Source organism: Hoplias malabaricus, chromosome 14, assembly GCF_029633855.1.
Source record: "Hoplias malabaricus isolate fHopMal1 chromosome 14, fHopMal1.hap1, whole genome shotgun sequence".
NCBI lineage: Eukaryota > Metazoa > Chordata > Actinopteri > Characiformes > Erythrinidae > Hoplias > Hoplias malabaricus.
In genome coordinates, this window is record NC_089813.1 from 37305810 (window position 1) to 37332484 (window position 26675).

General features: G+C 39.0%; 2 protein-coding genes across 3 annotated transcripts; one reads left to right on the plus strand and one right to left on the minus strand.

Annotated features, from left to right (window-relative positions):
- Positions 1 to 884: 884 nt before the first annotated feature.
- On the minus strand, positions 885 to 16005 carry mecp2 (methyl CpG binding protein 2). Of its 2 annotated transcripts, XM_066643745.1 has the most exons (4): positions 15974 to 16005; positions 9149 to 9511; positions 7026 to 8256; positions 885 to 6437 (listed from the first exon to the last, which is right to left on the minus strand). In XM_066643745.1, the coding sequence occupies exons 1-4, from the start codon at positions 16003 to 16005 to the stop codon at positions 6432 to 6434; spliced, it is 1632 nt and encodes a 543-aa protein (XP_066499842.1). In that variant the 3' UTR covers positions 885 to 6431. The 2 variants fall into 2 exon arrangements, with proteins under 2 accessions (XP_066499842.1, XP_066499841.1); XM_066643744.1 differs by having other exon boundaries at positions 885 to 8256.
- Positions 16006 to 20074: 4069 nt separating this feature from the next.
- LOC136666383 (uncharacterized) lies at positions 20075 to 26213 on the plus strand. Its single transcript, XM_066644525.1, has 9 exons — positions 20075 to 20524; positions 21128 to 21301; positions 21828 to 21985; positions 22220 to 22418; positions 23721 to 23820; positions 24742 to 24913; positions 24989 to 25141; positions 25332 to 25486; positions 25958 to 26213. The coding sequence occupies exons 1-9, from the start codon at positions 20280 to 20282 to the stop codon at positions 26021 to 26023; spliced, it is 1422 nt and encodes a 473-aa protein (XP_066500622.1). The 5' UTR covers positions 20075 to 20279; the 3' UTR covers positions 26024 to 26213.
- The last annotated feature ends 462 nt before the right edge of the window (positions 26214 to 26675 follow it).

A 26675-nucleotide genomic window follows, 5' to 3' on the forward strand; every position in this document is an offset into this window, starting at 1 on the left:
GTTACAGATAATGAACGAATGAATGAATGTAAATCTGTACAACTACAAAGTGAACTTACAGGGTCAGTGGAGCTGATAAAATAAACCATAAGTGGGAAATATTAGTGTGCTGCTCGAGTATTGTTTGTTCATTACTGCTGATTCGGTTCGCGCCATTCAATTCGTTGAAACCAACAGTTCGAAGAATCGGTTCTAAAGAATGAATCAAGTTGACCATCACTAACACACTAAAGGCGTGAGTAATCCCACTCTCAGAAGAATCCGTTCATTTAGTGTGACGTATTTTTGAGAGTTGAAGCATAGTGAAATTGAGTCTCCAGAGCCACGCTGCGTAATGCTCAACTAGTTATTAACTTTGTGTGTGTGTGAAGCAGCCTCAGGAGCCCTGTATAGCATGGTTTCTCACACTTCCTCTTTCCTCACATTGGTGCAAGCCATGAACTTCTCACGTGTAGCTGCGACACATATAGCCTGTGGTCTGACATAGTTGTTGCTTTGTGCAGGAGAAACATGAGGGGAACAGCCACTTTAAGAAAATGTTTTCCTATTAGTTTTTATAAAATCATATTTACTACCAAAAAAAAAAAAAATGTAGCAAACTATTTTTAAATGATTATTTACATTCGTGGAGAGGAAATTCTCCTCGGCTGACTTCAGAGATGTGTTTTTTTAGAGAGTGTAGTTGCTATGAATATTTTGGTTGTTTAAAATGTCATATAATAACAATGCAATCAAGGCAATTCATGGAGAAACAGCAGGTACACTTTAACAAAGAATAGGATTTTAAATCTGTTCCACTGAAGCAAAACACCCTGAGCTACACAAAGGTCTTAACATGTTTACATTATTGCTGCAGTCTTCAACACATGAGCTAAAACATGAGATCCTGCAATCATACAGATTTTATTTTCAATTATGTGTTAAGCCTAACATCAGTTATGTCAAGGCAAATGAATTTACACTGCAGAAAAAAAAACAAGAGTAAATGGAGAAAATCCCCTCAGGAAAGGAGTAGTCGTACCAAATTTGTGTCACACTGAAGAGTATCTTATCTGCAACATGAGTGAAATAAACATTATAGACAGGAAGAAGGTAAATGTTGTTTACTGTTGTGTATCTGTTACATACGGCAAACAAATAATACAGTAACACATTACTATAAAAGTAGACACAAACTATACTTTTCACTTTCAGGAAGGCAAGGACTTAGCTTGGCAAAATGGTGAGTAACCACTGACACCTAGGCTGTAGGATTGTTTGGTTAAAATAATATATTTTTTTAGATACATAGTACTACCCATCCCTTTTATTTAAAACTAAATCAGAACATACGAAAATAAAACAGCAACTTCGGACAACGGTAAAAAATACATACAAAACGTTAATGGGTATCCTGCCAGGAAACATACTTTATAAAGTGCAGATCTTTAATTCATTGTCACCAGTCATGGTTGAGATATTCCTTTCATAAAATGCAAAATTGTGGTTGGAAGATACTGTTTGAGGCAGGCTCTTATGATGAATAATTGCGATGTTAAAACGAACAAACACATTTTACCCAATGTGAGACACATTCAACATATCAGGGATGAAAAAATACCAAGATCCTATTAACCTTTTACATTGTCAATATTGCCCAAGTACATGTTCCTAATTTATTCCAAATGCGAATTTTCCGTATGAAAATAAAAGGCAAACATATCATTGATCTCTATAAATCCTTAACACACCCAAAGCACTGAATACCAACAAGAGGCAAACACAGGACTCAGAATAAAAATACAACTACAGTATAAAGATAAATTTCTATTACTGAAACTTCAAGGCACAAGACTATGTTAAATAGACCATGAACGTTCTACCGATGAAGTTTGGAACCCATTTGAATTTGCGACTTTATTTGTCCCTCATTTGTCTGTCGTGTTTAATCTGAAGCGCTGGATTTGAATTCGTGTAGTTTACTGGTAAATTTGTACTTCAGGCATTTCCTTATAATTCGTAATTCAGTTTTTCCATTATCTCCTCAAATATATAACAGTGTACACAATCTAAAGACGATGACAGAACGCAAATCAGATCTACGAAATATACTATTGCTTTTAAGGTAAAATAGTCTACTCCCAACACTGGCTTAAAAAAATCCAACACTAAGACCTACAAATAATAATTTACTTGGAATATTTTCGCCACTGTATTGGGGACATAAGTAACAGCTTTAGGAGCCCATGCGGAAACATCATCTTTGATCGGCAAATAAACAAGTGGAAAAAGAACGGAACTGGAAAAAAAAAAAATAAATTCTTGTCCAACGTAATTCTTTTTTTTTATTTCTTTCTTTCTTTGGATTTTTAAATTTTTTATGTATATTTTTAAAAATTATTTTTAATGAAGTGCACGAACAGGTGACCTTATTTTCTGAGCATGTACAGCATTCAGCTTGTCTGAATTTACCCTCTTTTTTTTTTTTGGCCAGACGGTACGGCTCAGCTCATGGAGAAGAGTGTTGTCCCGAAAACATTGTTACGAAGAATAGTAAAGGGCAAGCAATGTACTACTTTCTAATGGCAGTCATGCATATTGATACATGTTCACGTACATAGCATGTTTTTTTTTTGTTTGTTTTTTTTTTTTTTTTGGCTACAGGGACACAAGGACATTCCATAGCATATTTGTCTGCCTGAGGCACAAAAATAAAAATAATACTAATAAAAAGAAGTAAATGTAATTATCTTCTTTTCTTGTTGGCCTCCATTTTTGACAGTGGGCATTGAGTGCTACAAAAGGCATAAATTACTGTATGTTAAGTAGATTATATGGATACATCATCTCTATGAAGGAGACAGAAAGACAAGCTGATGAAAAAGAACATATAAAATAATGATATTTTATAATTACAGCAAAGATTTACGCACATCCTGTCTGTGAAAACGACCAATCAGCCCATCTTAGTTTAACGTCCATTTTGCTCGATTGGGATAAAGGTGTTTCTTTTGAATTCAAAGGCCACCTTGGTCACTTTCCCTCAAAATAAAGGCACTACCCATTCAGCAGCAGTAGACAACTGCCACCTGTTTTCATATGGATGCAGTGGTGTTGGTTGCCTTTTTATTCAACATTTACACACATTTTTAAATACAGGGTCAAAACTACTACAACTTCATGTCAGGAGGTTCTTCATTTAGTCTGTTTCTGTTTTTCAATGTCCAATATTTCCCTTGCTTAATGTCACCGTGCTTTACGTGTGCGTCTGTCAGCCTTTTTTTCCATCTCTTATGGTACTAGCTTACTCAAAGCTGTAGTCCTCTAGCCTCCTCCTACAGCCTCCACTCCCAGGTTCAGTCAGACTAGGGTGATAGATGTCGGGCACATGTTCAGCACTGGACTAAAGTCAGAGACAATATTTATATATCTGAGGGAATTAGATTAAAACAGGACATTTACAAATCTGGACTACACTACAGCATGGTGAGAAGAAACCCAAACACTTCGGGTAGGAAAGGACATGGAGCTGTCAAGAAGCTGTTACTGAGAAAAAGACAAAGACAAAAATGGAAAAATTCAGGCCTCAACCTTTAGTGTTTGGGAGTTACTTGGGTCACAAAAAAAAGCATCAACATCTAATACTGGAATTTGGACGTGTGGAAAATGTCCCTTTTAAGTTTCTTAGAACAACCGAAAGGGAGTCCTACAAAAAATGGAAGCTTATAAACGCAAAAAACACTAAAAATAATTTTCAATGGAATAAATTAAATAAATGAAAAATGCACTCTCATCTTTTGCACAGTACTGTAAGCTCCATCCTCTTCCATTGGAGATGTGAGTGATCAGCTCTGTCTGAACTGGCCACGTGCATCAAAGCTCACTAGCAAAGAATCAGAATCAGGTTTTCTACCTTCTTTTGCCAAATAAGTCCAATTAAAATGTACAGAACTGACCTATCCACGCCTAGTCCTCGATACACAAGTGCTGCTGGACAGAGGTGAGCTAATGGCTGAAGGTAATTGAAACGTGATTGCCTGTTTGAATATATTGCATAGCCCTTTTCTCTAGAATGTGAGTGTTCTAGTTTCTCTGTGCCTCTACCCCACTGGCTAGGGTTGAGGTGGAGAGGAGGCCAAGGGATGAGGATAGATGATAACAACTTTACAAGCCTTCAACAAGAGGGGAAAAATGTTGTAGTAGAAACTTTGCCTCAGAGAGGGAGAAAATAAATGATGGAACTCGAGATTGTCAAATCAAAACACATCTACACTTGGCTACAGGGCTTTTTTAAAACATTAAGCACTCACCATCTTAACGCATACTTCAGAAAACTGACTGCAGAATCATTCTTGCATGCATTTATAAACCCTAACACAGGTACACATATCTTTTTATCCAAGTTCTCTGATTCCAGTGAAATCAAATTTGCTGAAGGATGCTAAGTTCTGTCAGATTTGGCCTAGGCTCAAGGTTAGAAATGGTTCTCTATTTCAGTGATTGCAAACATATGACACCTAAATCTCAAACAATTATGCAATAGGCTTTTATACACAGTTGAAAGTACATGAATAGCATGCTTCCTGAAAATTAATAATACTACCCTATCTATCAAACACTAAGTCTTATAATCCAAATTCACTATGTGAACCTATTCAAAAGACCAACCACTCTGAATGTTATTATGCATACAAAGACAAATGTACCGTTACTTGACGACAAAAAACAAAAGTTTGAGCTATGAGACCACAAAATGTCTAAACTGCCTCCACTGTTTGATTATTGGATTTTGCAATAAGAGTATGGCTGGAGAGGGCACACAATCAAAGACGCCAATCAGCAACCTTGCAGCTTTATGCATTCTCTCAAGACTTAAAAGAAGAAAAAACAAAGTCACTCACACAACTTAAAAGAATCCTTATATCTACTGTGAGTATGCAAATTTCACTGTCATCTAAAATAAGCTACAACCTCCGGACATGAAACAGAACCGTGTGAACTCATGTGAGGCAAACCAATAGGACTGCAGAACATGGCAGAGGGACCCCGATCTCAATATTCACTTCTTAAACGTAAGGTGCTTTTTATCTATAACGTAAAAAAAAGTGCATTGTTTAATGTGTCAGTCTAAGTATAGGTTTAACCAGATGACAAAGAACTTCCACGGTTTGGTTCAATGATACTTTGGGATCCACTTTCATCCCAAGTGCACAATCAAATATCATAATCCATAAATTCATAGAGAATTTCAGCTATGATTGCCATGCATGATCTTAAATATTTATGCTAATATTGGTTTCGAGTTGCCACCAGATTTTTGTGGCTGCACACAAGATAGGTCTCTGGTATGATAATAAAAAAAAAAGGGCCATTGTGTTAGATCACAAAAACTGTATTATGGCAATAATACATTAAATGTACACAACATAGGCAAAAATAATTATAATATGAACCATTTTAGTCCCCCTTTGGAATCTGTCCCACAGCTGTAGGCATGGCTTGAAGAACCCTAGTAAGTGTTGGAAGGAGAATGAGAATATCTAAACGCTGCAGTAAAGAGCCATGCCAGTTTCGCATTAAAACCTGGAGCACTCCAATATTGGCATCCCATGTGGACTGTCGCAGCTGTTGTATAGAAAAAAAAAAAGTCAAGTAAATATAGAACTACTGTGTCTTTTCATGACAACTTCTCTATTTGACTAGTCTATCACCACTATTAAAAACAGAAAAAAAAAAAAAACTGAACCGCTACATTGCCAAACCATACGCTCTGTTGGCTGTGATGTGTTCAGAAAACACAAGGCCACCAGTTTCAATTTCACTTCATATGTATTCATTCATATATCCATCCTTTATATCCGCGGTGTATAAAGGAGGGACGTATGCTGGAATCAACTGCTTCAGGATGTGATTTTGATTTTTCTTTTACATACTGCTCATTTCATGCCCCATTTTGCACTGTGCTTTCGATGTTCCCAAATACATTTGTGCTTTATTCTCCCCATAACAAACGGTAATAGAGAGAACTCTTCCCACTACAGTGGGCCTTCTTTCTGGCATTCAGAAACAGGTGGCGGGGTTAATTACATTACTCGGTATTCAAGAATTTTTTCCTCACCTCTCAGTACTTAAAATACCAGCGGGACAGGGAAAAAAGACATTTTCAGAACTCAACCAGCCATCCTAAAGCATGATTAATGTCTCAGAGATCTTCACACGCCAACAGGACAACACACATTCATCATCCCATCCTGCAAACTGCACCGATGGGAAGTTCTTGACGGTCACTGTCTGACTAGCCTCTCTCCTTTAAAACATTGAAGACAGTACTGCAACATCTGTGTCCATATTTGTGTAAACAGGTGAGGGAGCTGTAGCATTGCCCTTTTTCCTCTCCCTCAACTCCCCTCAAAACTCTTCATGACGTCGATCAGTCTGCCTTCATTTACTAGTCACCTCTAAAAATGAAGGAAAGGAAGATTAAGATGACATAAGGAAACAAGGGGCTTATTTCTTTTAGGGCTGAGTGAGGCAATATCTAATTTTGAAAGCATTTTGGCAGGGAAGGGACTAGTTTTGAAATTCATCTATATCTTGTGCATCCATTGCTATTTCAGTGTCTTGCTATTTTCCTAGAAGCTCTGACAAAGATGTAACACATGGTTCCTAAGCGTTTATATTAATCTAAAGAACTGAAAAGGGCAAAATGAAAGGAAGTGTCTTAAAATTCATCCGGAAGCAGTACATCTGCGACATTTATCGCCCTGCGTCCAACTCACAAAGAGAACTAGACACAACAGCTGCCTTTTGTATAAGTACTTTTACATTTTTGTTTTTCTTTTTTTTTTGGGTTTGTTTTTCTTTTTTTGTTGATTAGAAAAACGAAAAACATAAAAAAACAAAAAATTAAAAAACAAAAAAAGAAAATCAAAAATGACTCCTCCCCCTGTGAGTGCCTCTATTCCTGCGTGCAAACAAAGCCGTCGCTGCTGATTGGTCAGTTTGTCTGTCTGTTAGTCAGTCAGTCAGCTCACACGTTCACTCACAGGTGTCCTGGACTCCACCGTTTCTTCCCGGCTTGGCCTGGGAACGGCGGATGGAGGAACAATGTCTCTCAGCTCCTTCCCATCCCCCGTCACAGTGCCATGCTGCTGCTGCTGTTGGGTTCGCAGCTCTGTGGCCACAATCTTTCCAGCTGATGGAGTGTCTCTGGGCGCACGGCTATCGGCTCTGGCCTCCTCTCTGCATGCTAGTGGCTCTTGCCTCGGCCTGGAGGTACTCAAGTCCTGGGGCTCGTTCTCTGCGTGGACGGGTGGAGGTGGAATAGGCGCAGGAGGCCCCCCTTGCGTGGAGTGCCCGAGCGAGAGCTGGTGGGCCTGTGGAGTAAAGGTGGAAGGCTCCATCACCGGCAGGTGGTGTTGATGATGGTGGTGATGGTGATGATGAAGGTGTTTGAAGTGTTGCCCTCTCTGGTCTCTCTTCTTGTGGCTCTTTGGCCCACTGCCTCCACTTCCACTGCTTCCGTTTCCAGGATCCTGCCCCTCCTTGTGCTTCCGGCCCGAGTGCTTGTGAAGCTTTTGTCCTGTTTCAGACTCAGTTCCAGCAGGGGTACCTGTTTGCGCTGCAGGACGCTTAGTTGCACTTGTGGCGCTGGAAGGTGTCGTCCCTTCTGCCGCCGTGCCAGATCCTTCTGCCTCCTCCATGGTTTCCCGCGTCTTACGCTTCTTGATGGGGAGTGCCTTCTCTTGCACAGGTTTCGCCACTGACTCCTTCTGTGGCTTCTTCTTGGCTTCGGCTGTGACCACAGCGGCAGTTGCGTAGGCTGCCCCCGAACCCATCCCGACCATGGACTGAGCAGCAGCGGCAGGCTTCCGTCCACGCTTCTTTGGGGCACTCTGCGGCTCCTTCTCTGCTTTCCTCTTGCGTCCAGGACGCAGTTTGGCAACAGGAACCTGTCCAGATGAGGACCCCACCTCAGTTTTTGGGGCCACAAAGGGCATTTTGACCAGGAGTTTCCCCGGACTCTTTTCTACCACACGTTTCACTGCTACGCCTTCCGTGGTTTGCCGTACTTTGCCGCTTCCCTTCGGACGGCCTCTACCCCGTCCAGACGGTTTGACCACTTTGGGCTTTTTTGGCGGTCTCTTCTCCCTGCGTGATGGGCTACCCCGTCCTGTGACCGTGAAGTCAAAGTCATTTGGGTCTGTGGTAGTGTCTCCCACCTTTTGGAAGTATGCCATTAGCTCCACTTTGGAACGGAAGGCTTTCCCTTCTGGGCTAGAAAATAAATTAAAAAGACAACACAATGTTAAGATATGGAAGGAAATACCAAATAAAACGGAGATGTATTTAAAACCTTGACAAAGTCAAACATATTTCTATAATGGTGCTGACTTCACTTTAAAAGCAGGAATGGTGTGAGAACTGGGACGCACAAGTCCACACTGACCCACAAACACCTTACCCATCGTGTCAAATTAGGCAGTAAAACAATATGCTCACAGCAATAAAAAAAATTCTTCAACTTTGAAATGCATCTTGTAAATCAATCCTTACGTAAAACAAACATCTCCAACATATCAACCAGGAAAACAGAATAATTATTCTAGTCTATTCAGAGCTCCATGCACTACTGATGCTAGTCACCCAGGTTGTTTGTTTTAGCTCTCCAGAGTCCACACAGTCTAGCCCATTTGACAATATTACACTTTAAGGCTGACTGATTCTGTTCCACATCCACGGTCGTGTATTTTCCTTGGTCTGGGATGCCAAAGACCATGTGTGTGGGTGATAGTGGAATTACTAATTGGTGATGCACAATAATTAAACAAAGGCAACGTGTTCTTAAAAAATTAATTTCTCCAGAATCTCTTGGAAAAACTGACAAAGAAAAATAATGGAAAATAGGGGGTTAGGGGTGAGCAATTTAAGAATATTTATTGTTCATATGAAAACATTTCATATGCTTTTCTGAGATAATAAATGCAAGCATATATTTAGAGCAGCACAACAATCAGTTTTCCTAGATTAAAAGGTGGAATTTCCTGCCCTACAAACAGTACCATCTCATTCATGTAAAATAGTTGAAGTCCACCTTTCCTCGATTACACTCATGAGGAACTAGGACGGATCCTTAGCCCTCACCACACTGCCACCACATACTACTCACTTGATCAGGTAAACGTCGAATTTGCCTGCAGATCTCCCTGACTTTCGCTGTTTCAGCTTGCGTGTCCAGCCCTGTGGCAGCGAGGGGTCGTCATACAGTGGACCCCGGTCCCGAATGATGGACCGCCGCTGCTTGGCTGAGGAAGAAGTTTCTGGACTGCCAAGAGCAGCTTCAGCTTCAGGGGCGGAGGGCTCCGGCTCTCCCACTTCTGCTCGCCGTCCCTCACCCGCCGGGGCCATGATGGACGGAGAGGAAGACACTGTAGCCTCCGTTCTCTCCACATCCTGCCGCTCCTTTTTGATCTTCTTCTGTTTCTGTCCCTTCTCTTTAGACCCCTCCTGGTCCTCCCCTTTACCCTCACCTCTGTGGTCAGCACAACAAAAACAAAGAAAGTCAGAGTTACATAGTAAAAACCACACAACCCATGTTCAATTAATAAGAATTTCCTCAGTGCATCAGCAACAGTTTTATTTATTTTTTTTTTAAGTTTGGCATTGGTGCATCAGCTGCAAATTTCAGTGTTTACATGTTTAAATAAACATTTTTACTTTCAATTCACACAAAAGCCACATTTAACACCACCAGTGTAGGCACGGAAGTCAGACATGGTGTCGAAACCTACAACAGAAAAATAACACTCAAACCACAGACTATCTCCTCACGATGATAGGAGAAATATGACTCTACAATCAACTTCACACTTACAAAGGAATCAGAAACAAGAATATTATATTAAGTTACAGGCCAGAAGATAGTTATGGAAATCACCAGCAAGATTCTAACAATGCAACGTTATACATGGAGATTCCCCAGCCTTTCTGTTGCACCTTTAAAGGAAAATCGCTCTGTGGTATTTCCCGTGAGATTACTACAAGCTCCTGTAGAAGACTCGAGCAATCAGGTTTTAGGTTTAAGTTTCGAGTTTGGCTCTCAGAAGTGTCAACAAAGCTTAAAAAAAAAAATTGCTACGTCTGAAAAGGTGAGATTGTGTCAGCACCTTGCCTTCTGAAATAAAGCTCACAGTACGGCTCACTGTGAGATGCTTTAAGTATCCTAGAGCAGGACTGCTGATCCAGGACTGTCCCACATGCTGTCCTCATAAATTGTATTTGTCTGGCAAAATATAATAATGGATCAGCAGTCATGCCTAAAACACAAATTAAAAAAAATAAACAAATAACCCACAATTACTTAACCACTAAAACGTGGATTTGAATCGTGATCTTATGTTCATACTATAAGTATGAGTAATATAAGTGCTCAGTAATATAATTAACGTATTCCAAAACAATCTCAACAAATATAGTCCCTGACCTATTTTTGATTTTTTCTGCATTATGTTCAGATATTATTTCAAATATTAATCAGCACCTGACATTACCCAATTTTTTCCCCCTTTAAATATTAAGAATGTGGCAAAATTACTCTAAAAATAGGACCACTGGGTATAATCCTAAATGACTGAACAAGGATCTCAGACAGTACCAGGGCAAATTGAATATTAATGATTAAATATTGGAGAATTCCACAATGGTGATTCTGATGAGAATAATGGTCACAGTGGCTGAACGCTTTCCACAGTGGCCCCTGGAGACAAACTCTCAAAGACTGTTATTTGATATGGCACGATAAAATGGGGGAAAGCATATTTTAGCCTTGACAAATATGTACACCAATATATCATAAGATTTTTACCTTACAGGGGAATTCCTATCTTTTAATGCAAATACATTTCTTCCTAATTTAATGTTTAAGGTGAAAATGGGGGCATTCTGTGTTTATTTTGTGTGTAATAAACACTAAAACGTTCTAGAGAATCTTATCTACATATCATGGGTGTTAATAGGAACAAGGCATCTATAGACAGTGCTTCTAAAATCTCCCTTGCAGAGTTACTGCATATAATGAATTTAAATGTGCTGCTTACTTTTGACACGAAATACATTCGATTTCAGGCAGAAATAAATATGCAGGGCACATTAAGGCAAAACCGTCCGCAAAGATATTTTATTGTTGTGGATTTATCACTGTCTGTCTTCGTCAGCAATATATTTAAGACCTTAGATGTAGTCCTGTTGACTACAATGAACAGTGGATCATTTCACATCAACCACATGATTAATTTGGTTTCATCGACATTTGAATTACATTGAACATCTGTGGAATTACCCCTGAAGACCCCTCTTAATCTTTGATAAACAGCCTAAACAAACTGTAAAATACAAAATGTGGAGAATTATAATCGATATTTTTGAATGTCTGTTGACACACGCCCCCCCCTCCACTCAAAAACAGAAGGTGCCTGACAGCAATTCTGGATGGAAACTGCAAACCAGAAGTGCTGGTTAAAAATCAAATACGTCAAGCATGTTCTCAAGGCTCGACACTTGTTAATTTGACAAACATCAAAAAGCCTTTTGCTCAGGAATTACTTTTTTAGTTTCAGAATTCCCCAAATTAGTAATGTTCATGAAATCAGTAGGCGTTAAATGACGGCAAGAAGTGAAAGTGTGAAAGCCCGCTGCAGTGCCTGAACTGGGAAAACACCTTTTAACCGGCCAGCCCAACGTTACACTTCATGTTATTCTGTGCAGACATACTTGAAAGCTTTTTAAAAAAAAAGAAAATCTTTCATGTGACCACGTTACACTTAAATTAGAAATACAATTATTAAAGCAGGGTCTGATAAGTAGGTGTTGCTATTAAGTGGCCTGTAATACAGTTACTGTCTTGTTTGTGTCATTAGTGAGCAACAGCTACGTCATGGTTCACTTCCCTGAGTGGGCATCTCTTGTAGTGAGGAATTACAGTCTGTTTTGTGACTAGAATCTAAAAAGAAAACTGAAAGCAAATAAACAAATGTGCGAGCAAGCTGCATTGAGAAAATACCTCATGTATAAAAATGCAAATTTGTAAAAGCATTACAGCACAGCATACTCATTTTCACAGATTATGGTTGTCAATGTGAAAAGTAATATAATGCCAGAATAAATCACATCAGATTTTTAAATATTTTGTTAATGGCCAGTCATTTACCCACAGGAGTACTGTGATTTTAAAACTACTGTAAGAAAATAATTACATTTCAATGCTTTGTAGTGAACTGATTTGTGGAAATGCATTAGTTCTGTGATGTAGTGAACGCTGTGCAACTGAATTATTTTAATTCTTGAATGTCTTTCACAATATGCCATGCTACTTTACAAGCAAAGCAAAAGACTTAGTAAAATAAACACCTTCCTAAGCAGTATGTATATTAATATGTAAATGACAGCATGGGCAATATGAGGATATTTAACATTGTCATCAATTACATCATTACTTTGCTATACTGTTTTCTGATCATATCATAAAGTCACTGAACATCTGTTTTTCTCTACAAACCAAGCACTGTCCTGTTTAATTCATTTAGTCCACTGCATCATTTAAAGTGTTGAACGTCTATACTTAAAACTATTAATAGTATATATTATTAACTATTGCTTTCTTCTCTACTCCAATTTATGAAACTCCTTAAAAAGTAGATATTGTGATGCATACTGTGTATGTTAAAAGTTAAGGTTTTTAATAGTTTTCTGTGAATTTGGGTGATAAAATATTCTGTTCAAAAATCGATGCAAATAAGAAACTGCCATCATTTTATTTTCCACAATACAGCTTCTTAAAATCACTGTATACAACCTTATAAAGCTCAGGCATTTAGTGAAACTGAGCCTAAAATATCTTACAATTTAACAAAAGCCTAACAAATATATCACATTCAGCTAATGAATATGGTTTATATGGCATCTCAGAATTTAGCTGTCATTTTAAAGCACATTAGTCTGCTTGTGATCGCCTACAAGGTAAGGGAAATAATTATATTGTGCTTTAACGTACAAGCCATTTAAGCCTAAATAGAAGCGAATAAATTGCCCATATATCTGCTCTACTTTGGCTATTTAAATTTCTTTAGGAGGTCCTGTAAACCATGCAAGAACATGTATTGAAAGTTAAATGGTAAATACGATAGGAAGAGTACTTTTTGGTCTGGAGACAATTCCAAAGCACCCAAGGAGCATGTGTTCATGTCTTTTAATTTGGTGTTCACATTCAGGCCCACCTGGTCAACGTGTTTAACCTGAGATCAAGCTCAGCCATATCACTCTAAAATCGCAAGCCTTTTCACATGGGAGTGTCTTGTGTAGCTCAACCCCCCCTCCAGAAAAGCAAAGCTTCTGACTCTTAGCCGCATCCACAACAGTGGAAGTGAGATACAATTGCATTATGCATGTTAGCTGAGCAGCAAGCTCAGATGCCAAGACGAACAGCATTGACCATGAAATATCCTGCTGTCTAAGTAACCTTCTTGTATATGAAGACGTTAAAGCAGAGTAAAAAAGAAAGCAGAAACAGGCCAGGCGCAGATTTAGGGTGATTTCTGATCATTAACATGGCTATGGAAAGCTGGAAAGTCAAAAATAAAGCTGGACCAGTTTTCTGGAACATAATCTCACATCAGTCTGCAGCTGTGCAACATCAAAACTAACAGACTAGCCCATTTAACTAGCTTCCAAACAGGGATGAGCAACGTGAAGTAATATATCACGACGCTTATACATTTTCACAAATGATAAAACAGAATATGAATCTCATTGGTGATTGAATACCACCAGCAAAGAAAGATATAATAGGGTTAGGCAAAAAAAATACAAAAATAACAATACAATACACGACAGGATATATTTTCATGAAATGTATAACAATATTTTTTCCCCGTAGAATTTTGCAAATTGTATCTGAACAAATAGTTGTACTACCATTAAAAATTGCAATCAAAAAGTGGTAAATTAAAGGACTTTTAATTTAAACACTGCTCTGTAATAAATGCAATTTAAGCAGACCAATTTTATGTATCTAATTTCAGTTTAGTCAGTTCATTTCAATAGAATGTTTTGCCACATGGCACTAGTGAAGAACAGTCTGCTGCACTGAACCACACAGAAAGGCACATTTTGGCGGCCACAATGCTGTTAGCCAATTTAGCACGAGCAGACCAAACATCACCTGGTTCTGATTGGAGAGGTTTTTTTTTTTACTTATTCTATGAACTGAGAGAAACAACCACACGGCAAGCATTGCCGTGTAAGCCCATACAAATATGACAAGAAACAATGCAAGTGAGCACCTATCATAATTACACTCTTTATAATTAAGCACGCAGACGATCTATAATCTTTAAATACTGACAACACAATATTCTCAGAAATCTGTTTTGTGGTGTAATTTGATATAATGTGGTGTAAATAACATCAAATGCACATTTGTAATTTGTTTTTTAGGGGTTTTTTTTTGGCAGCAGATTTCAACTGTTACAAAACTCAAGAATTTTTTTTTTCTGTTCCATTTTGTCAAATCTTAGCAAAATTAAACATCATTAAAAACAAGGACCCACTCATTGATGCAAACCAATGAAACAAAAAGTTACTTTACGGGAGAAGAATAAAAATGGAACAGAACTGTTTTCTTAGTCACGTTTGTGACGTAGTTTATCGGGTTAATAAAAACATAGTATACTGCGACATTGAGCAAAAATATTTCACAAAGATAAATAACATATTGATGAACTTAGGAAACAATGTATCATGAAATGTATATATATGCAGACAAAATTCATAAGCCCTAATAAATCAGTGAAAACTTGAACTTTCAATGAAGATGTATGAAGCTGTTCTCAATGTAATTATCTATTTGTAATGAAGAATAAATTTTAAAGTATAACAAGCAGAAAAAAGGTATAGTGCAAACAGGATGCCACTAAAGTGCTTCACGGACAAAAAAAAGCACCATGATGTAACATTGTAACAACTGTGGTCTGTATTTTTTCTATGTCGATTATATGCAAAAGATGATCACGAAAACAAGGTGTGAGGTCATTTACCACAAAAACAATAACATCGATCAGTCACAAAATAAACACACAATCTAGTTACTTTCAATACAAGTTAATGTATTTACGCAGATTATATTTAACCAGTGACATTGCTTATTTTATGACAGCACCAGGCTTATTAGAGATAAATAAAAACACAGGATTTTTTAATAGTTACTCTCCCTTTTCAGCGAAACATACACTCGGTCTCTATTATCCACGATATGCTCAGGAAAGTACGGTGTGACGTAATTTATCATGATAGCGATAAGACATCGGTCAGTCGCCCAGCCCTTGGTTGGAGTGTGGATGTTTATAACGTATAAAAAAAGAAGTAAAGAAGCTAAGAGAGTGGAGGAAAGGCGGTAAAGTGCTTCAGCAGAAACACAGAAACACACAGACACACAGGCAGGCAGGCAGGATGTTAGCAGCTGAAGCGGAGTAATGTTGTGAAGAGTTGTTAAGGTCAGAAAAACGACCCAAAACACACGCCTCCTTCGCGCTAACGATAACGTTTAGTTACTCCAGTGGGGACTTAGCGGGCAGCTAACGGTCGCGGAGAGACATGGAACGCAGCACAGAGAAACAGGAGCCGAGAGAAAAGCGAGAATAAGAGTGAAAACACAGAGAGGGGAAACGAGTGACGTCTCCGCATCCTCCACGGTTTTCTGAGCAGCAGCTAAACGGCTAGCGCGGCCAGCGAGCACTATTATTATATTATTTATCCTTCCCTCAGCCCACAGCGGCGGCGGCGGTTTTAGCTCCCAGTGAAAACTGCGCAACAGCAGCGGCCAAATGTTTCTGTTTTTTTCTTTAGTTGTTTTTTTTTTTTGCAGCGCCTCGACATTTGAATCAGCGGCTCCTCAACAGCGGTCTTTCACACGGCGTTTCAACAACAGCAATTTCGCACTTACAGTCTCTCCTCTCCGCTCTCCGCGGCGGCCATTTTTTTATATTTTATTATTTAAATAAATAAATTTCCCCCCACCAAAAAAAAACACGCAACATCTTTGTGGCGCCCCTCGCCCTCTCCCCACTCCCTCTCTCTACACCATCGCCTCGGCACTACTTCTCGCGAGACCTGGGCCCCCCGCTCAACGGCGCTCGACGGCCACTCTCGCGAGAACTCGCCCAACTCGCTTGCAATCATCGAAGAGGAATGTCTCTAGGCCGAGCTGCAATGCACATCACAATAGCAGTCCACCGCTCTCTCTGTGCTAGTGGCCATTCCAGCTCTGCTGTCGGACAAATATTCCATATTATTTATCTGTGCCTCCAGACATGCTCTCAGAACTTAATTTTTAAAAATTGGACACTCCTCAGTGTATAATTAAAATGTTTGCTACTGCAGAAGGACTACTATTATACTTTTTTTTTCTTTCTATACAATGCCAAAAACTATTTCAGAAGTGTCCTTATGCACATAAGAATGGAATTGCTAAAAAAAAGACATAAAATCTGAATATTAAAAATATTTATAAGGACCATAAGTTTCTTAAATTTCAAGTACCAAGTCCAGAACTTATAGGCGTATTTCTGTACCACAACAGATACAATGCTATTAAACGTGCTCTTGTGCACATATAACATTAGTTCTCAGTTGTTTCTATTGTGTAGTGTGAACAAAACAAACAAAAGTGTTGGATTTAATGCAAATAATTAATCTGCTTTGACTCTTTTCACTTGGATTTTTTAAATTCCTCTCTATGTTAATTCATTACTTCATTTAGTTTCCTTTTTTGGTCAATAATTAAAAATATTTTACTAAATATTGTAAATAGTCTGTGCGCTATCTTGTTTATTCAATATGTTACATCCTTCCATGTGAGTCATCAATCCTTGGTGAAATAAAAAATGTATTGTTTAGATTCTGAATAAAAAACTACCAGATTCATTTTTAAATAAGTTACAGAACATTCACCGAAGCATATGTGCATTTGTTTGAAAATTCAAGAAAAGAGAAGGAAATAACAGAAAGAATAGTATTTCCTGTTCTACATATTTCTGCAATCATATTATCATTTAATCTAAATATGAAGAACTTTAATAATACAGATGTATATTCATTTTAATGATGAAAGAACAGGTGGATTTCTTCTCAGACAGAAATATCAGTATGTGAAAGATGTATGTTATTTATTTTTTATTTCTGCATTCATCAATCCACCCCAATGTTGTGTCCTCCTTTCCCTCGTATAGGTATTTCCAATAATTGTATGACATATTTGTGCAATGCACAAATGACTGATCATTGTGGTGACACTAACGTGCTAAACATTTATTTGAGGATCAAAGGGTACAAAATATTGAAGGCGTCTGCAATTTCACAGTTACTTTGATTTAAAATTTTCTGTATTCAAGGTCAGCCTCAGATAAAGTATCATAAGTATCCTACTCTCACTTGTTGCTGAGCAGAACAGTAAATTCATCCCTGTCGAATCTTTGCAGAAGAATGTATTTTGTGGCATCAACTAGAAAGTAATAAAATAATGCTCACGTATTGTTTAAAACAGTTCATGTTGAACTATGTACATCTTATGTCAATCACACTTTTAGTTTAAAAACACTTTATTGTAAATTCTGATTATTTTTATTTTTACATGTATACACTATTATTATTATTATTTCTGGTTTTTTTTTCTTCTAATTTTTACAAGCAGTACAAGGTCTTTTTTTATTTATTGCTTGTTTGATAGGTTTTTTAGTATCATTTCTTCATTTTTTTATGACAATGGCCTAAATCCTTTTAAGGTGGGGGCTCCAGAGTGGCGTAACTAAGTAAACGTTGGCCTTATCATCAAGAAATTGCAAGTTCATTCCCTGGTGATGACTCAGCCATCCATAACTAAGAGTTCTAAGCAGCAGAATTGTCTTCTCACTCTCTCTCTCTGTTTGGGTTGGAAAGATGGCCCTCCCTCTCCTCATCATTCAGATCAAAGCTAGCCAACCATGACATAACAAATATTGAGAGTTAGGATTTATCTCTTAGCATGCTGAGTTCCATCTTTGTATATGGAAACGAATTTCTAGCTGGATTAGCACACAATGGCTAACAGATTTATGTGGTATTTTGAGATATCATTAATGCTTGTTGGTTAGCTTATCGCTAACAGCCTTGACTTTTTGTAACAGTTTTTAGCAGTTTTAAGTGGCCCAAACTAGTTTCACACTTTGCACTTTTGTAGACCACAGGAGCGGTTGGTTGTTGAAATGAGCTGAAATGGAAAGTAATGGCCTGTTCCCCATTTGCATTTGAAGTTGGTGTGAATTTGTGTACAGTCATGTTTAAGGTGAAAAATGTGCAGAGTCAAGCGCAGAAGAGCACATAAAAACACATTAAATGCACATTTTACTTTAGACAACACTGAAATTGTAGTTCAACACAATGAAATGTGAACAAGCTGATTTGGAAATACTGGGAAATTATTATCTTATGAAGTTAGGCAACTGCGTCACAAGACATTTCTGTACACTCTTTGATGATAAATACCACATTCGCTTTCTGAATCTAACTGTTTCAGACTGTTTGTAACACAGAAGTTTTAAAGTGAATATGCTCAGTCATGTTTGCCACTTATTTAATTAATGATGTATCTCCTAATATACTCTAAAAATAAAGCATTGGTTGAACAAAAAAAAAATCAATGCAACATTTTGCGACAATGATTTTGAGTTGTTTTGACTTCAGGTAAAATTACAATGATCCAACAAAGTATTTTGAGTATGTTGAATTCGTTTTTTAGAGCATTGGGTGAATGTGAAAAATCAACACAACGTTTTGCGACAGTCTTTTTTGAGTTGTGTCGACTTCTGGTAAAATTAAATTGATCCAACAAAGTGTTTTGAGTACAGTGAGTTACTTTGACAATAAAAAACATTTTTTTATAACATGAACTTAATAAATGCCACCATCAACAGCTACTCAACAGTATGATTACTTTTATTCCGTACTGTGATCACATCTCACATCTTTCACATGCTTGAAACAGTAAAAAAATATGGATTATGTAAACTGTATAAATGTCAGTTGAGCGTGAGACAATTTAAACAATAATCCAAGAACGTGAGAACATTCATAAAAACAGTAATAGAAACTTCTCTCCCCGCCGTTTCCTCTCCATTTGTTTAACTTGTTGCACCTTAAGTATCAAAGCGAATGAATAATTAAATTACAAAAGCACCTGAGGGTCATAAAAGTGTTCTTGGCGGTTGTAACACTCTCTTTCAGAGTTAAGGAAAGCTAGCTCGCTAATTCTGCTTATATCCACCAAACACAGACCATCAACACAACAGAAAAACAGGAAAACCTAAACACACCAATAAAATAAACCACTTATTTGGGTCATGAAAATGGTTATAACCCTCAACATGACAGATTATTTTTTTGTGCCTTATCCACAATAAGTTGTGCGTGGAGCAAACTGAAGCAGCCTTCTCGGGTAAAATCTGAGTGGGCGGGAGAAAGCAAGTGAATGAGAAAATGGCGCTGTTCAACACAAATAACTGAGCTACCAGAAAATGATTTTTGCTTTTTAGTATTTAATGGAATATGTTGAGTTATGGTTAGCAAAGAAACTGTCTTGAAACAACACTTATATTATTTATCTTACCAAAACTCAATAAAACACCACATAAATATAAAAACTCTCCCAAAATCATAAAATTACATTTTTTATTTTAAAGGAGTATATATATGTAAGTATTGGCTAAAGGCCACCAGAATGACTTTTTGGAGTGCATAAACATAGGGTGACCAGACGTCCTCTTTTACCCGGACATAGACGTAAAAAATTTTTTGTTTTTCTAGAGCTTACATAGAATTTCGAGAAGTTTCGTTCACAAACTAGTCCCAATCAAGCTCCGATTGGTTCGCTTGAGTGAGAAGGGGGCGTGGTGAAGTAGGCTAAAGTCTTCTGATTGGACGGTCTGACTGTAGCGCTACCGTTATTGGTCGAAACAAAAACAACTGATTTTTCATGAAGGGGGTTTTCCACAAAACACAAGTGTGGACTCTCAGACATTTACCCAGACTGGAACTGACCCCTGCATTAGAAAACCGGACTCTCTAATTAGTGTCCTACTTAGGGAGTAAAGCGTTTACTTGAGACAGAGCCCGTTTGTACAGGTGATATATGCTGGCTTTAATTGAAGCTGGGCGTGGCCCACAGACGGGTAGCTCTCTGTTATTGTAGCTCACGTCGCGTTTTTTAATCTGGAGTCATGTTTGAGACAGCGTTGTTGTACGTGATCCTGAGCTGCGGATTTCTGAGCTCAGTGAGCCCCGGTAAGAGTCTGGAGGAGCAAGGCCGGGAGGAGCTGCGGAAGCTGCGGGAGCTGGCGGTTCAGTCGCGCTATGGAGAGTGCTGGAGCAAAGCTCTGCAGAAAATCCACACAAACTGCAGAGAATTCACCGCGGACACACAGAGCCTCATCGCCCTGGCTTTCACACACTGTCACCTTAGCAGGTCAGACCGTCTCTCTCTCTCTCTCTCTCTCTCTCTCTCTCTCTCTCTCTCTCTCTCATGATTAAATTATACTGAAACAAGCATAACATTGGGATTAAACCTACAAATACCAAGCCATGTATAGTTTGTCAAAGTATTTATATGGAGCAAATATAAAGTTGGAAGCCTGCAGCTTGAATGCCCCGCCCTGCAGTTTAACTCGGATTGGTTGCTTTTGTTTATGATGTAAGAAACCCAGAAAGTCTAAAACAGTACATTTTGAGAAAAGCAGAAATGCTTGGCGACGGTGTTGACTGTTTATTACAAATATGATATATCCTCTAGCATGAAGCAACACCGCAATGGCATTTTGGTATGGATAAAAAAAGGTCACTGGAAGGATTGTGTTGAAAGGGTAACATTTTTTGTTTGTGTGCGTTTTAACAAGTAATCTCTTCAGTTCAGTCTACATTTGCCCAGTATAAGGAATTTCAGTATTCCCATGCAGTGTTTCAAGATAAATTTGTTACAGAATTAGGTTGGATTTGTTCTTTTCCACATATTTATGGTCCTCAAGATTTCTGTGTTTTCTCTCTGATTAATATTTAATTCATCTGGTCATAGGTCTGGTCGTGATTTTCCGGAGTGCCCTGAGGGCAGCGATGTTAAAGCCTGCACCCGACACATGGACCCTGTCGCGTTTAACGCCTACACGGAGTTCTTCACACACACACACAGCATCTGCCATTATCTCCAGAGTGAGCAGTGGCAGAACCGAGCAGAAAACACCATCCACAGGTGCCCCAAACTGGACAAGGATATTTATTTGGTGTTAGATTCATGTAAAACCCGAGAGACATCAACTTTTGCAACATTTCCTCTGTAATCATGGGTATTAATAATTTTTTTCCTCTTTGCTGCAGTAACAGCCTATGAACTTCAGCAACATGACATTAGTGACATGAAAAATGTCATGTTTAGTTGCACGATTAGTTCGAGATCACAAACCCCACTCCAAAAGTTTCTAGTTTTCTTCAGATTGTGCACATTTTGTTTTATTTGTGTGGACATTGTCGGTTTTCACTAATATTTATTCCACTGCTATTTATCTCATGTAAAAAAAAGTTCCCAATTAAAAAAAACCCAAAAATAACCCAGTCATTAACAAAAAAATGAGTTAGTCACTTGTTAATTGTGGGAAGGAATTCAAAATTTGGCCATGATTAAAAGGAAACGTTTGCACGAATTGTAATTTACCCACAGCCTGAGCTCCAAATACTGTTTTGTTTTTTTGTTTTTTTAACTAAGGTGTTCTCAATCTCAGGTTGACTGAAAGTTCTGCTGGTGTGGCTGAGCAGCTGACGTCCACTCAGCGAATGGCAGAGGATCTCGTCGAAGCCCAGGGCATGGCTCTCAAATCCCAAGAAACCATTCTTCGCAACGGAGAGGAGCTCAAAAACACCCTGAAGCATTCCACTGAAGGTAATTAAACAAAGTGGCTTTAAAACTGCCCAGGGTCTTACTGTCCGGGGGGTGGTGGGGGAGCTTCTAGATCTCCACTAATATACCTAGTGTCAGCAGTACACTACATTAAGAAAGAACATTATGAGAACATATAGATGCTGAACACTTATTTCAAGAAACCTTTAAATGGTTAAAATATATGTCTCGGGGTTTGATAAAACCAACAGTAACAAAAAACCCATTTCCTCTCAGGTCTGAGGGATGTGTTTGCTGAGATGAAGCTCTCTGTGCAGGAACAACAGGTAGCGTTTGCGGAGATTTTTAACCGTGTGGCTTTCCTCCAGAATTTCATCATGTCTGAGTCCCACACCCTCAGCTCTCTCTTTTACAATGCTCTGGGCTTCTGTGCTTCCTTTCTGCTCACCTCCACACGCCGCACTTCAGGGGCCAGGTCAGTGAACCTCAGACCGAGTAGCGGATCGCTGACAGTGATCACTATGATTGGGGTAGGGCTGAATGGTAAAAGGCATTTTGTGATTATGTTTTTTATGCAGCTTGCAATATTTTTGACATTAATGAATCTGTTCTTACTAACAATTCTAGTGCTATTAATCACTCTGGAGAATAAAGGCAGCGGTAATTTAGTTAGGCTAATTATCACGTGTGATTTATTATCGTTAACATTGCGCAGACAGTTCTCATGCAAGACTGGATTTGCATATTTGAAGAATTTTGCTTGTATGTGTACAAAGGTATTCTTCATCAGACAAATGATTTTGATTTAATGCCATAGTTCCCCTCATTGTACTAACAGTCCTGGCGTTTGTACGCATGCCATAACACAGTCGGCAGTTATTGTTCTTCTCCAAGAGTGTTGAGCTGTCAAATGAAAATATGCTGTGGCGCTTCACACGCCTCTGAGGAAGCATGCGCTGCCCTTCACCTTTGTAGCTTATTGTGATTGAGGAAATCTAACTGCTGTGTGGAATATGAATTAAACAGAAACATTCTATAACAGGTCAGAGGCTTATTTTTATGAAACCGATGTTGACAAATCCGGTGATGATGATGCTGTACGGCTTTCTAATGCTTGGTTGTCGTTTTTGATTATGTAATCAAACGTCTGACTGAAATTTCTGATGGTTTTTGTCTTTATTTTACAGACTTCTATTTGTGCTAACATTAATAAAGCTGTAGACAGCTGAGCAGCTTTAAGTCTTTTGGGCCTTTGTCTCTCCTCCTGTTCTTTCATTATGATTTGGCAGATAGACTGTTTCAGCTGGACAATAGCAGACTTTAATGCCGTCACTGACAACAGGCTGGTACTTGGCAAGGTGAAGATGACCCTCAGATTAAAGCCGTATTGTATTCTCTATTATGTGGACAGTGGAGAACTGCAGTTTGACATTTTCAAAGCTCTAACACAATATTGAGGTCAACCATGACTTGATAGTTGTATTTAATCATGGTAATAAGGGCAGCTTAGAATGACCTGTCCTATGTTGCTGAATGCGGAAATGAGTGTGGATGTCCTAACCCAAACTTGTATCTCCAAAATGATGAAGAACAATCTTAACTTTTAATGTTGATTAACGAGACAGGATACTGTTCCAGGTAATTTTGGAAAATTAAATTGTTAGTTCATTATGACATGTTTACAAAGCAACAGTGTAGCTGCACTGATGACAGTACAAAAAATGTAGATGCTTTTAACTTAACAGCAATGACATGAATCACTACTTGTTTGTCTTAGGCTTTTCCTGTTCGCACTGGTGGCTCTGAATGTATACCTGGAGAGGTTTATCTGTCGGATGGTGTTGGAAAACGATGATAATCCAGGATATCAGCAAATGGTAAGGCATCTCTAACTACAGAATTTTATTTAACATCCAAATAAAAAACACTAATTTACTGCCTGAAGTTGGCTACATTTTCTTCTTCTTATGACCTAAGTAATTCCAAACTCATTGATGTTGAGGTATGGGTAAATCTAGGTAGTCATGTTGTGGGTTCGATTCCCGCTCCGGGTGACTGTCTGTGAGGAGTGTGGTGTGTTCTCTCTGTGTCTGCGTGGGTTTCCTCCAGGTGATTGTCTGTGAGGAGTGTGATGTGTTCTCTCTGTGTCTGCGTGGGTTTCCTCCGGGTGATTGTCTGTGAGGAGTGTGGTGTGTTCTCTCTGTGTCTGCGTGGGTTTCCTCGGGTGACTGTCTGTGAGGAGTGTGGTGTGTTCTCTCTGTGTCTGCGTGGGTTTCCTCCAGGTGACTGTCTGTGAGGAGTGTGGTGTGTTCTCTCTGTGTCTGCGTCGGTTTCCTCAGGGTGCCCCGTTTTCCTCCCACAGTCCAAAAAAAACACATGTTGGTAGGTGGATTGGCGACTCAAAAGTGTCCGTAGGTGTGTGTGAGTGTGTTGCCCTGTGAAGGACTGGCGCCCCCTCCAGGGTGTATTCCCGCCTTGCACCCAATGATTTCAGCTAGGCTCTGGACCCACCGTGACCCTGAATTGGATAAGCGCTTACAGATAATGGATGGATGGTTGAATTACTGGAACCTCATCCAAGTATTTTTTTTTCTTTTTAACTTGATGTCCATTTTGACAGAAAAAGTTAAATTGTCTGTTACTTTTTGCACTTCCCAGTCAGTCGTTGGTTCAGAATGAATTTTTATTTTTTTTAGCTGCAAACATTGTTTTCTGCTGGGTTTTCAGTTTTTGGGTATTGTCTTTTTTTTTTTGACAGTTGTGAGGTAATCTCAGCTCCGCTTACTGTTGTTATGTAGGAGAGGATTGCTCTGCTGCTCAGTCTTCTGAGGAAAGCCATGGTGGTGATTGGCAGCTTTGTTCTGCTGTACTTTGCAGTACGCTTTCGGAACGCTAACCGAGAAAGTCTGGAGATTCTGAGGGAGCTAAAAGAGACTCGCTCTAATCTTCAGCAGGCTCTCAGGAAAGCAGGTGAGAGTTTGCTATCTTTTGAAACACACTGTAAAGGAGTCTCAGCAATTTCTGAACTGAGTTCTGGTGTTTCAGAACGTCTCTCAGGGTGTGTGGAGGACTGGAAGAGGTCCAGGCAAAAGCACTGGGCAGAAAAGTGGGATCAGGAAGATGAGCGTAGCATGGTTCTTTTGCATCCCTCTGGAGCCTTAGAAGCCACAGTGCCGTCATTCTCCACCCTACACAGCAGTAAGTAAGCTTGACTTCAGTGGAGTATATAGAGGAAGCACCATCCTGATGCCCATTATCAGTCCTGGGATGATATCAGCAGAAGGTGCTGGATTAAATATTGGAGAAAAGAAAAGATGAATCTGATCTTTATTCAAAGGGACCTTTTTTAAATGGTGGTTAAATGTATCTTTTGTATCTGTTATGCTAGTACACAGTTCTACAGGCACACTCAGTGAGAATGTTGTACCACTGGAAGCTAAGAGCTCAGAGGAGATCAGCAGAAGACGGCAGCGTCGTTCTTCAGGCTCGCGTCGACGCTCCTCATCTGCCCTGGTGTACAGTGTTCTGGTGGAGGACAGCCAGGTAAATATATTCTCAACCAAGTATCCCCTCAGGAACGCTAACCCCACAAACTTAAACGTTCTGAAGACTAAAAGTCTCATGAGGAACAAGTTATAGAAACAAGAGCTAAAGCCACACAGAGCCATCATGTAGTAATATTGCCTATAAACTTAATCTCGATGCACCATGCCTTTACTACAGTTAATCCATGTAGTTAAGCATTCATGAATTTCAAGCCAGTTTCAGTTCTCTCTGTCTGCACATTCTGAAAATTCCTTTCTAAATCCCAGGAATTTGAGGAATTCACTAAGGCAGTACTTTTAAACTTCCCCTCAGCTTACTTACACGGATCAGATACCGTTCGGTTTGAATTTCTGAATAATCTGTAATACTTTCCTAAGCCTCATATTTGTTCTGTATTGAATTTGCTTTTACATTGCAGCCGATTTGAATGCATATGTTTGCTGATGAGGTTGAATTACTTCTCCACAGCCAAGGTACAGCCTGAGAAGCAGGAAATCCATATGTGTTCCAGACCCAAAAGGAGAGAAAGACTGATGTAGGTCACTGGCTCTGGTTTTGTGTGAGGAACAGTGGAGTTTCCATCCAGTGTCTGGGACTGTGTTTGTGAAATAGAGAGCCTTGTGTATCATGATTATCATAGAACTGAAAATATTTGTTTTTAATGTACGTTGTTTTACTAAAGCAGGCGCTTTTAATAAATTATATCTTATCTAACCGTTAGTGGTGTAATGAATCTTGTTTTGCTGATTTGGGGTTTGTGGTGACAGTCTGTTTTATTACACTCTTTCAGCAAGACTGCCACCTTCTGGTCAAGTGCTGTCACATTCTTTGCATAAACTGAAGAAACCATTGACATTTTAGATGTTGTCAGAGGCCTGACAGACTGTAGTCCATGCGTTGCTCTGCATACTTTGCACCCTGTCACTATGTTCTTTAATGGTCATGACCACCACACAGCAGGTATGCTTTGGATGGTGGATCAGTGCTGGTGTGTTGCACTGGTATGAGTGTATCAGACGCAGAAGTGCTATTGGGTTTTTTAAATACCATCCACTCAATTGGATGTGCCTATCTTGTTGGTCCACCTTGTAGATTTTGGCTGGTGGAATATTCTTTCTCCAGCAGTGACACTGAGATGTGTTTCAGACCTGGAGCAGCGCTACTGTCTGACCCATTCCTGACAGCA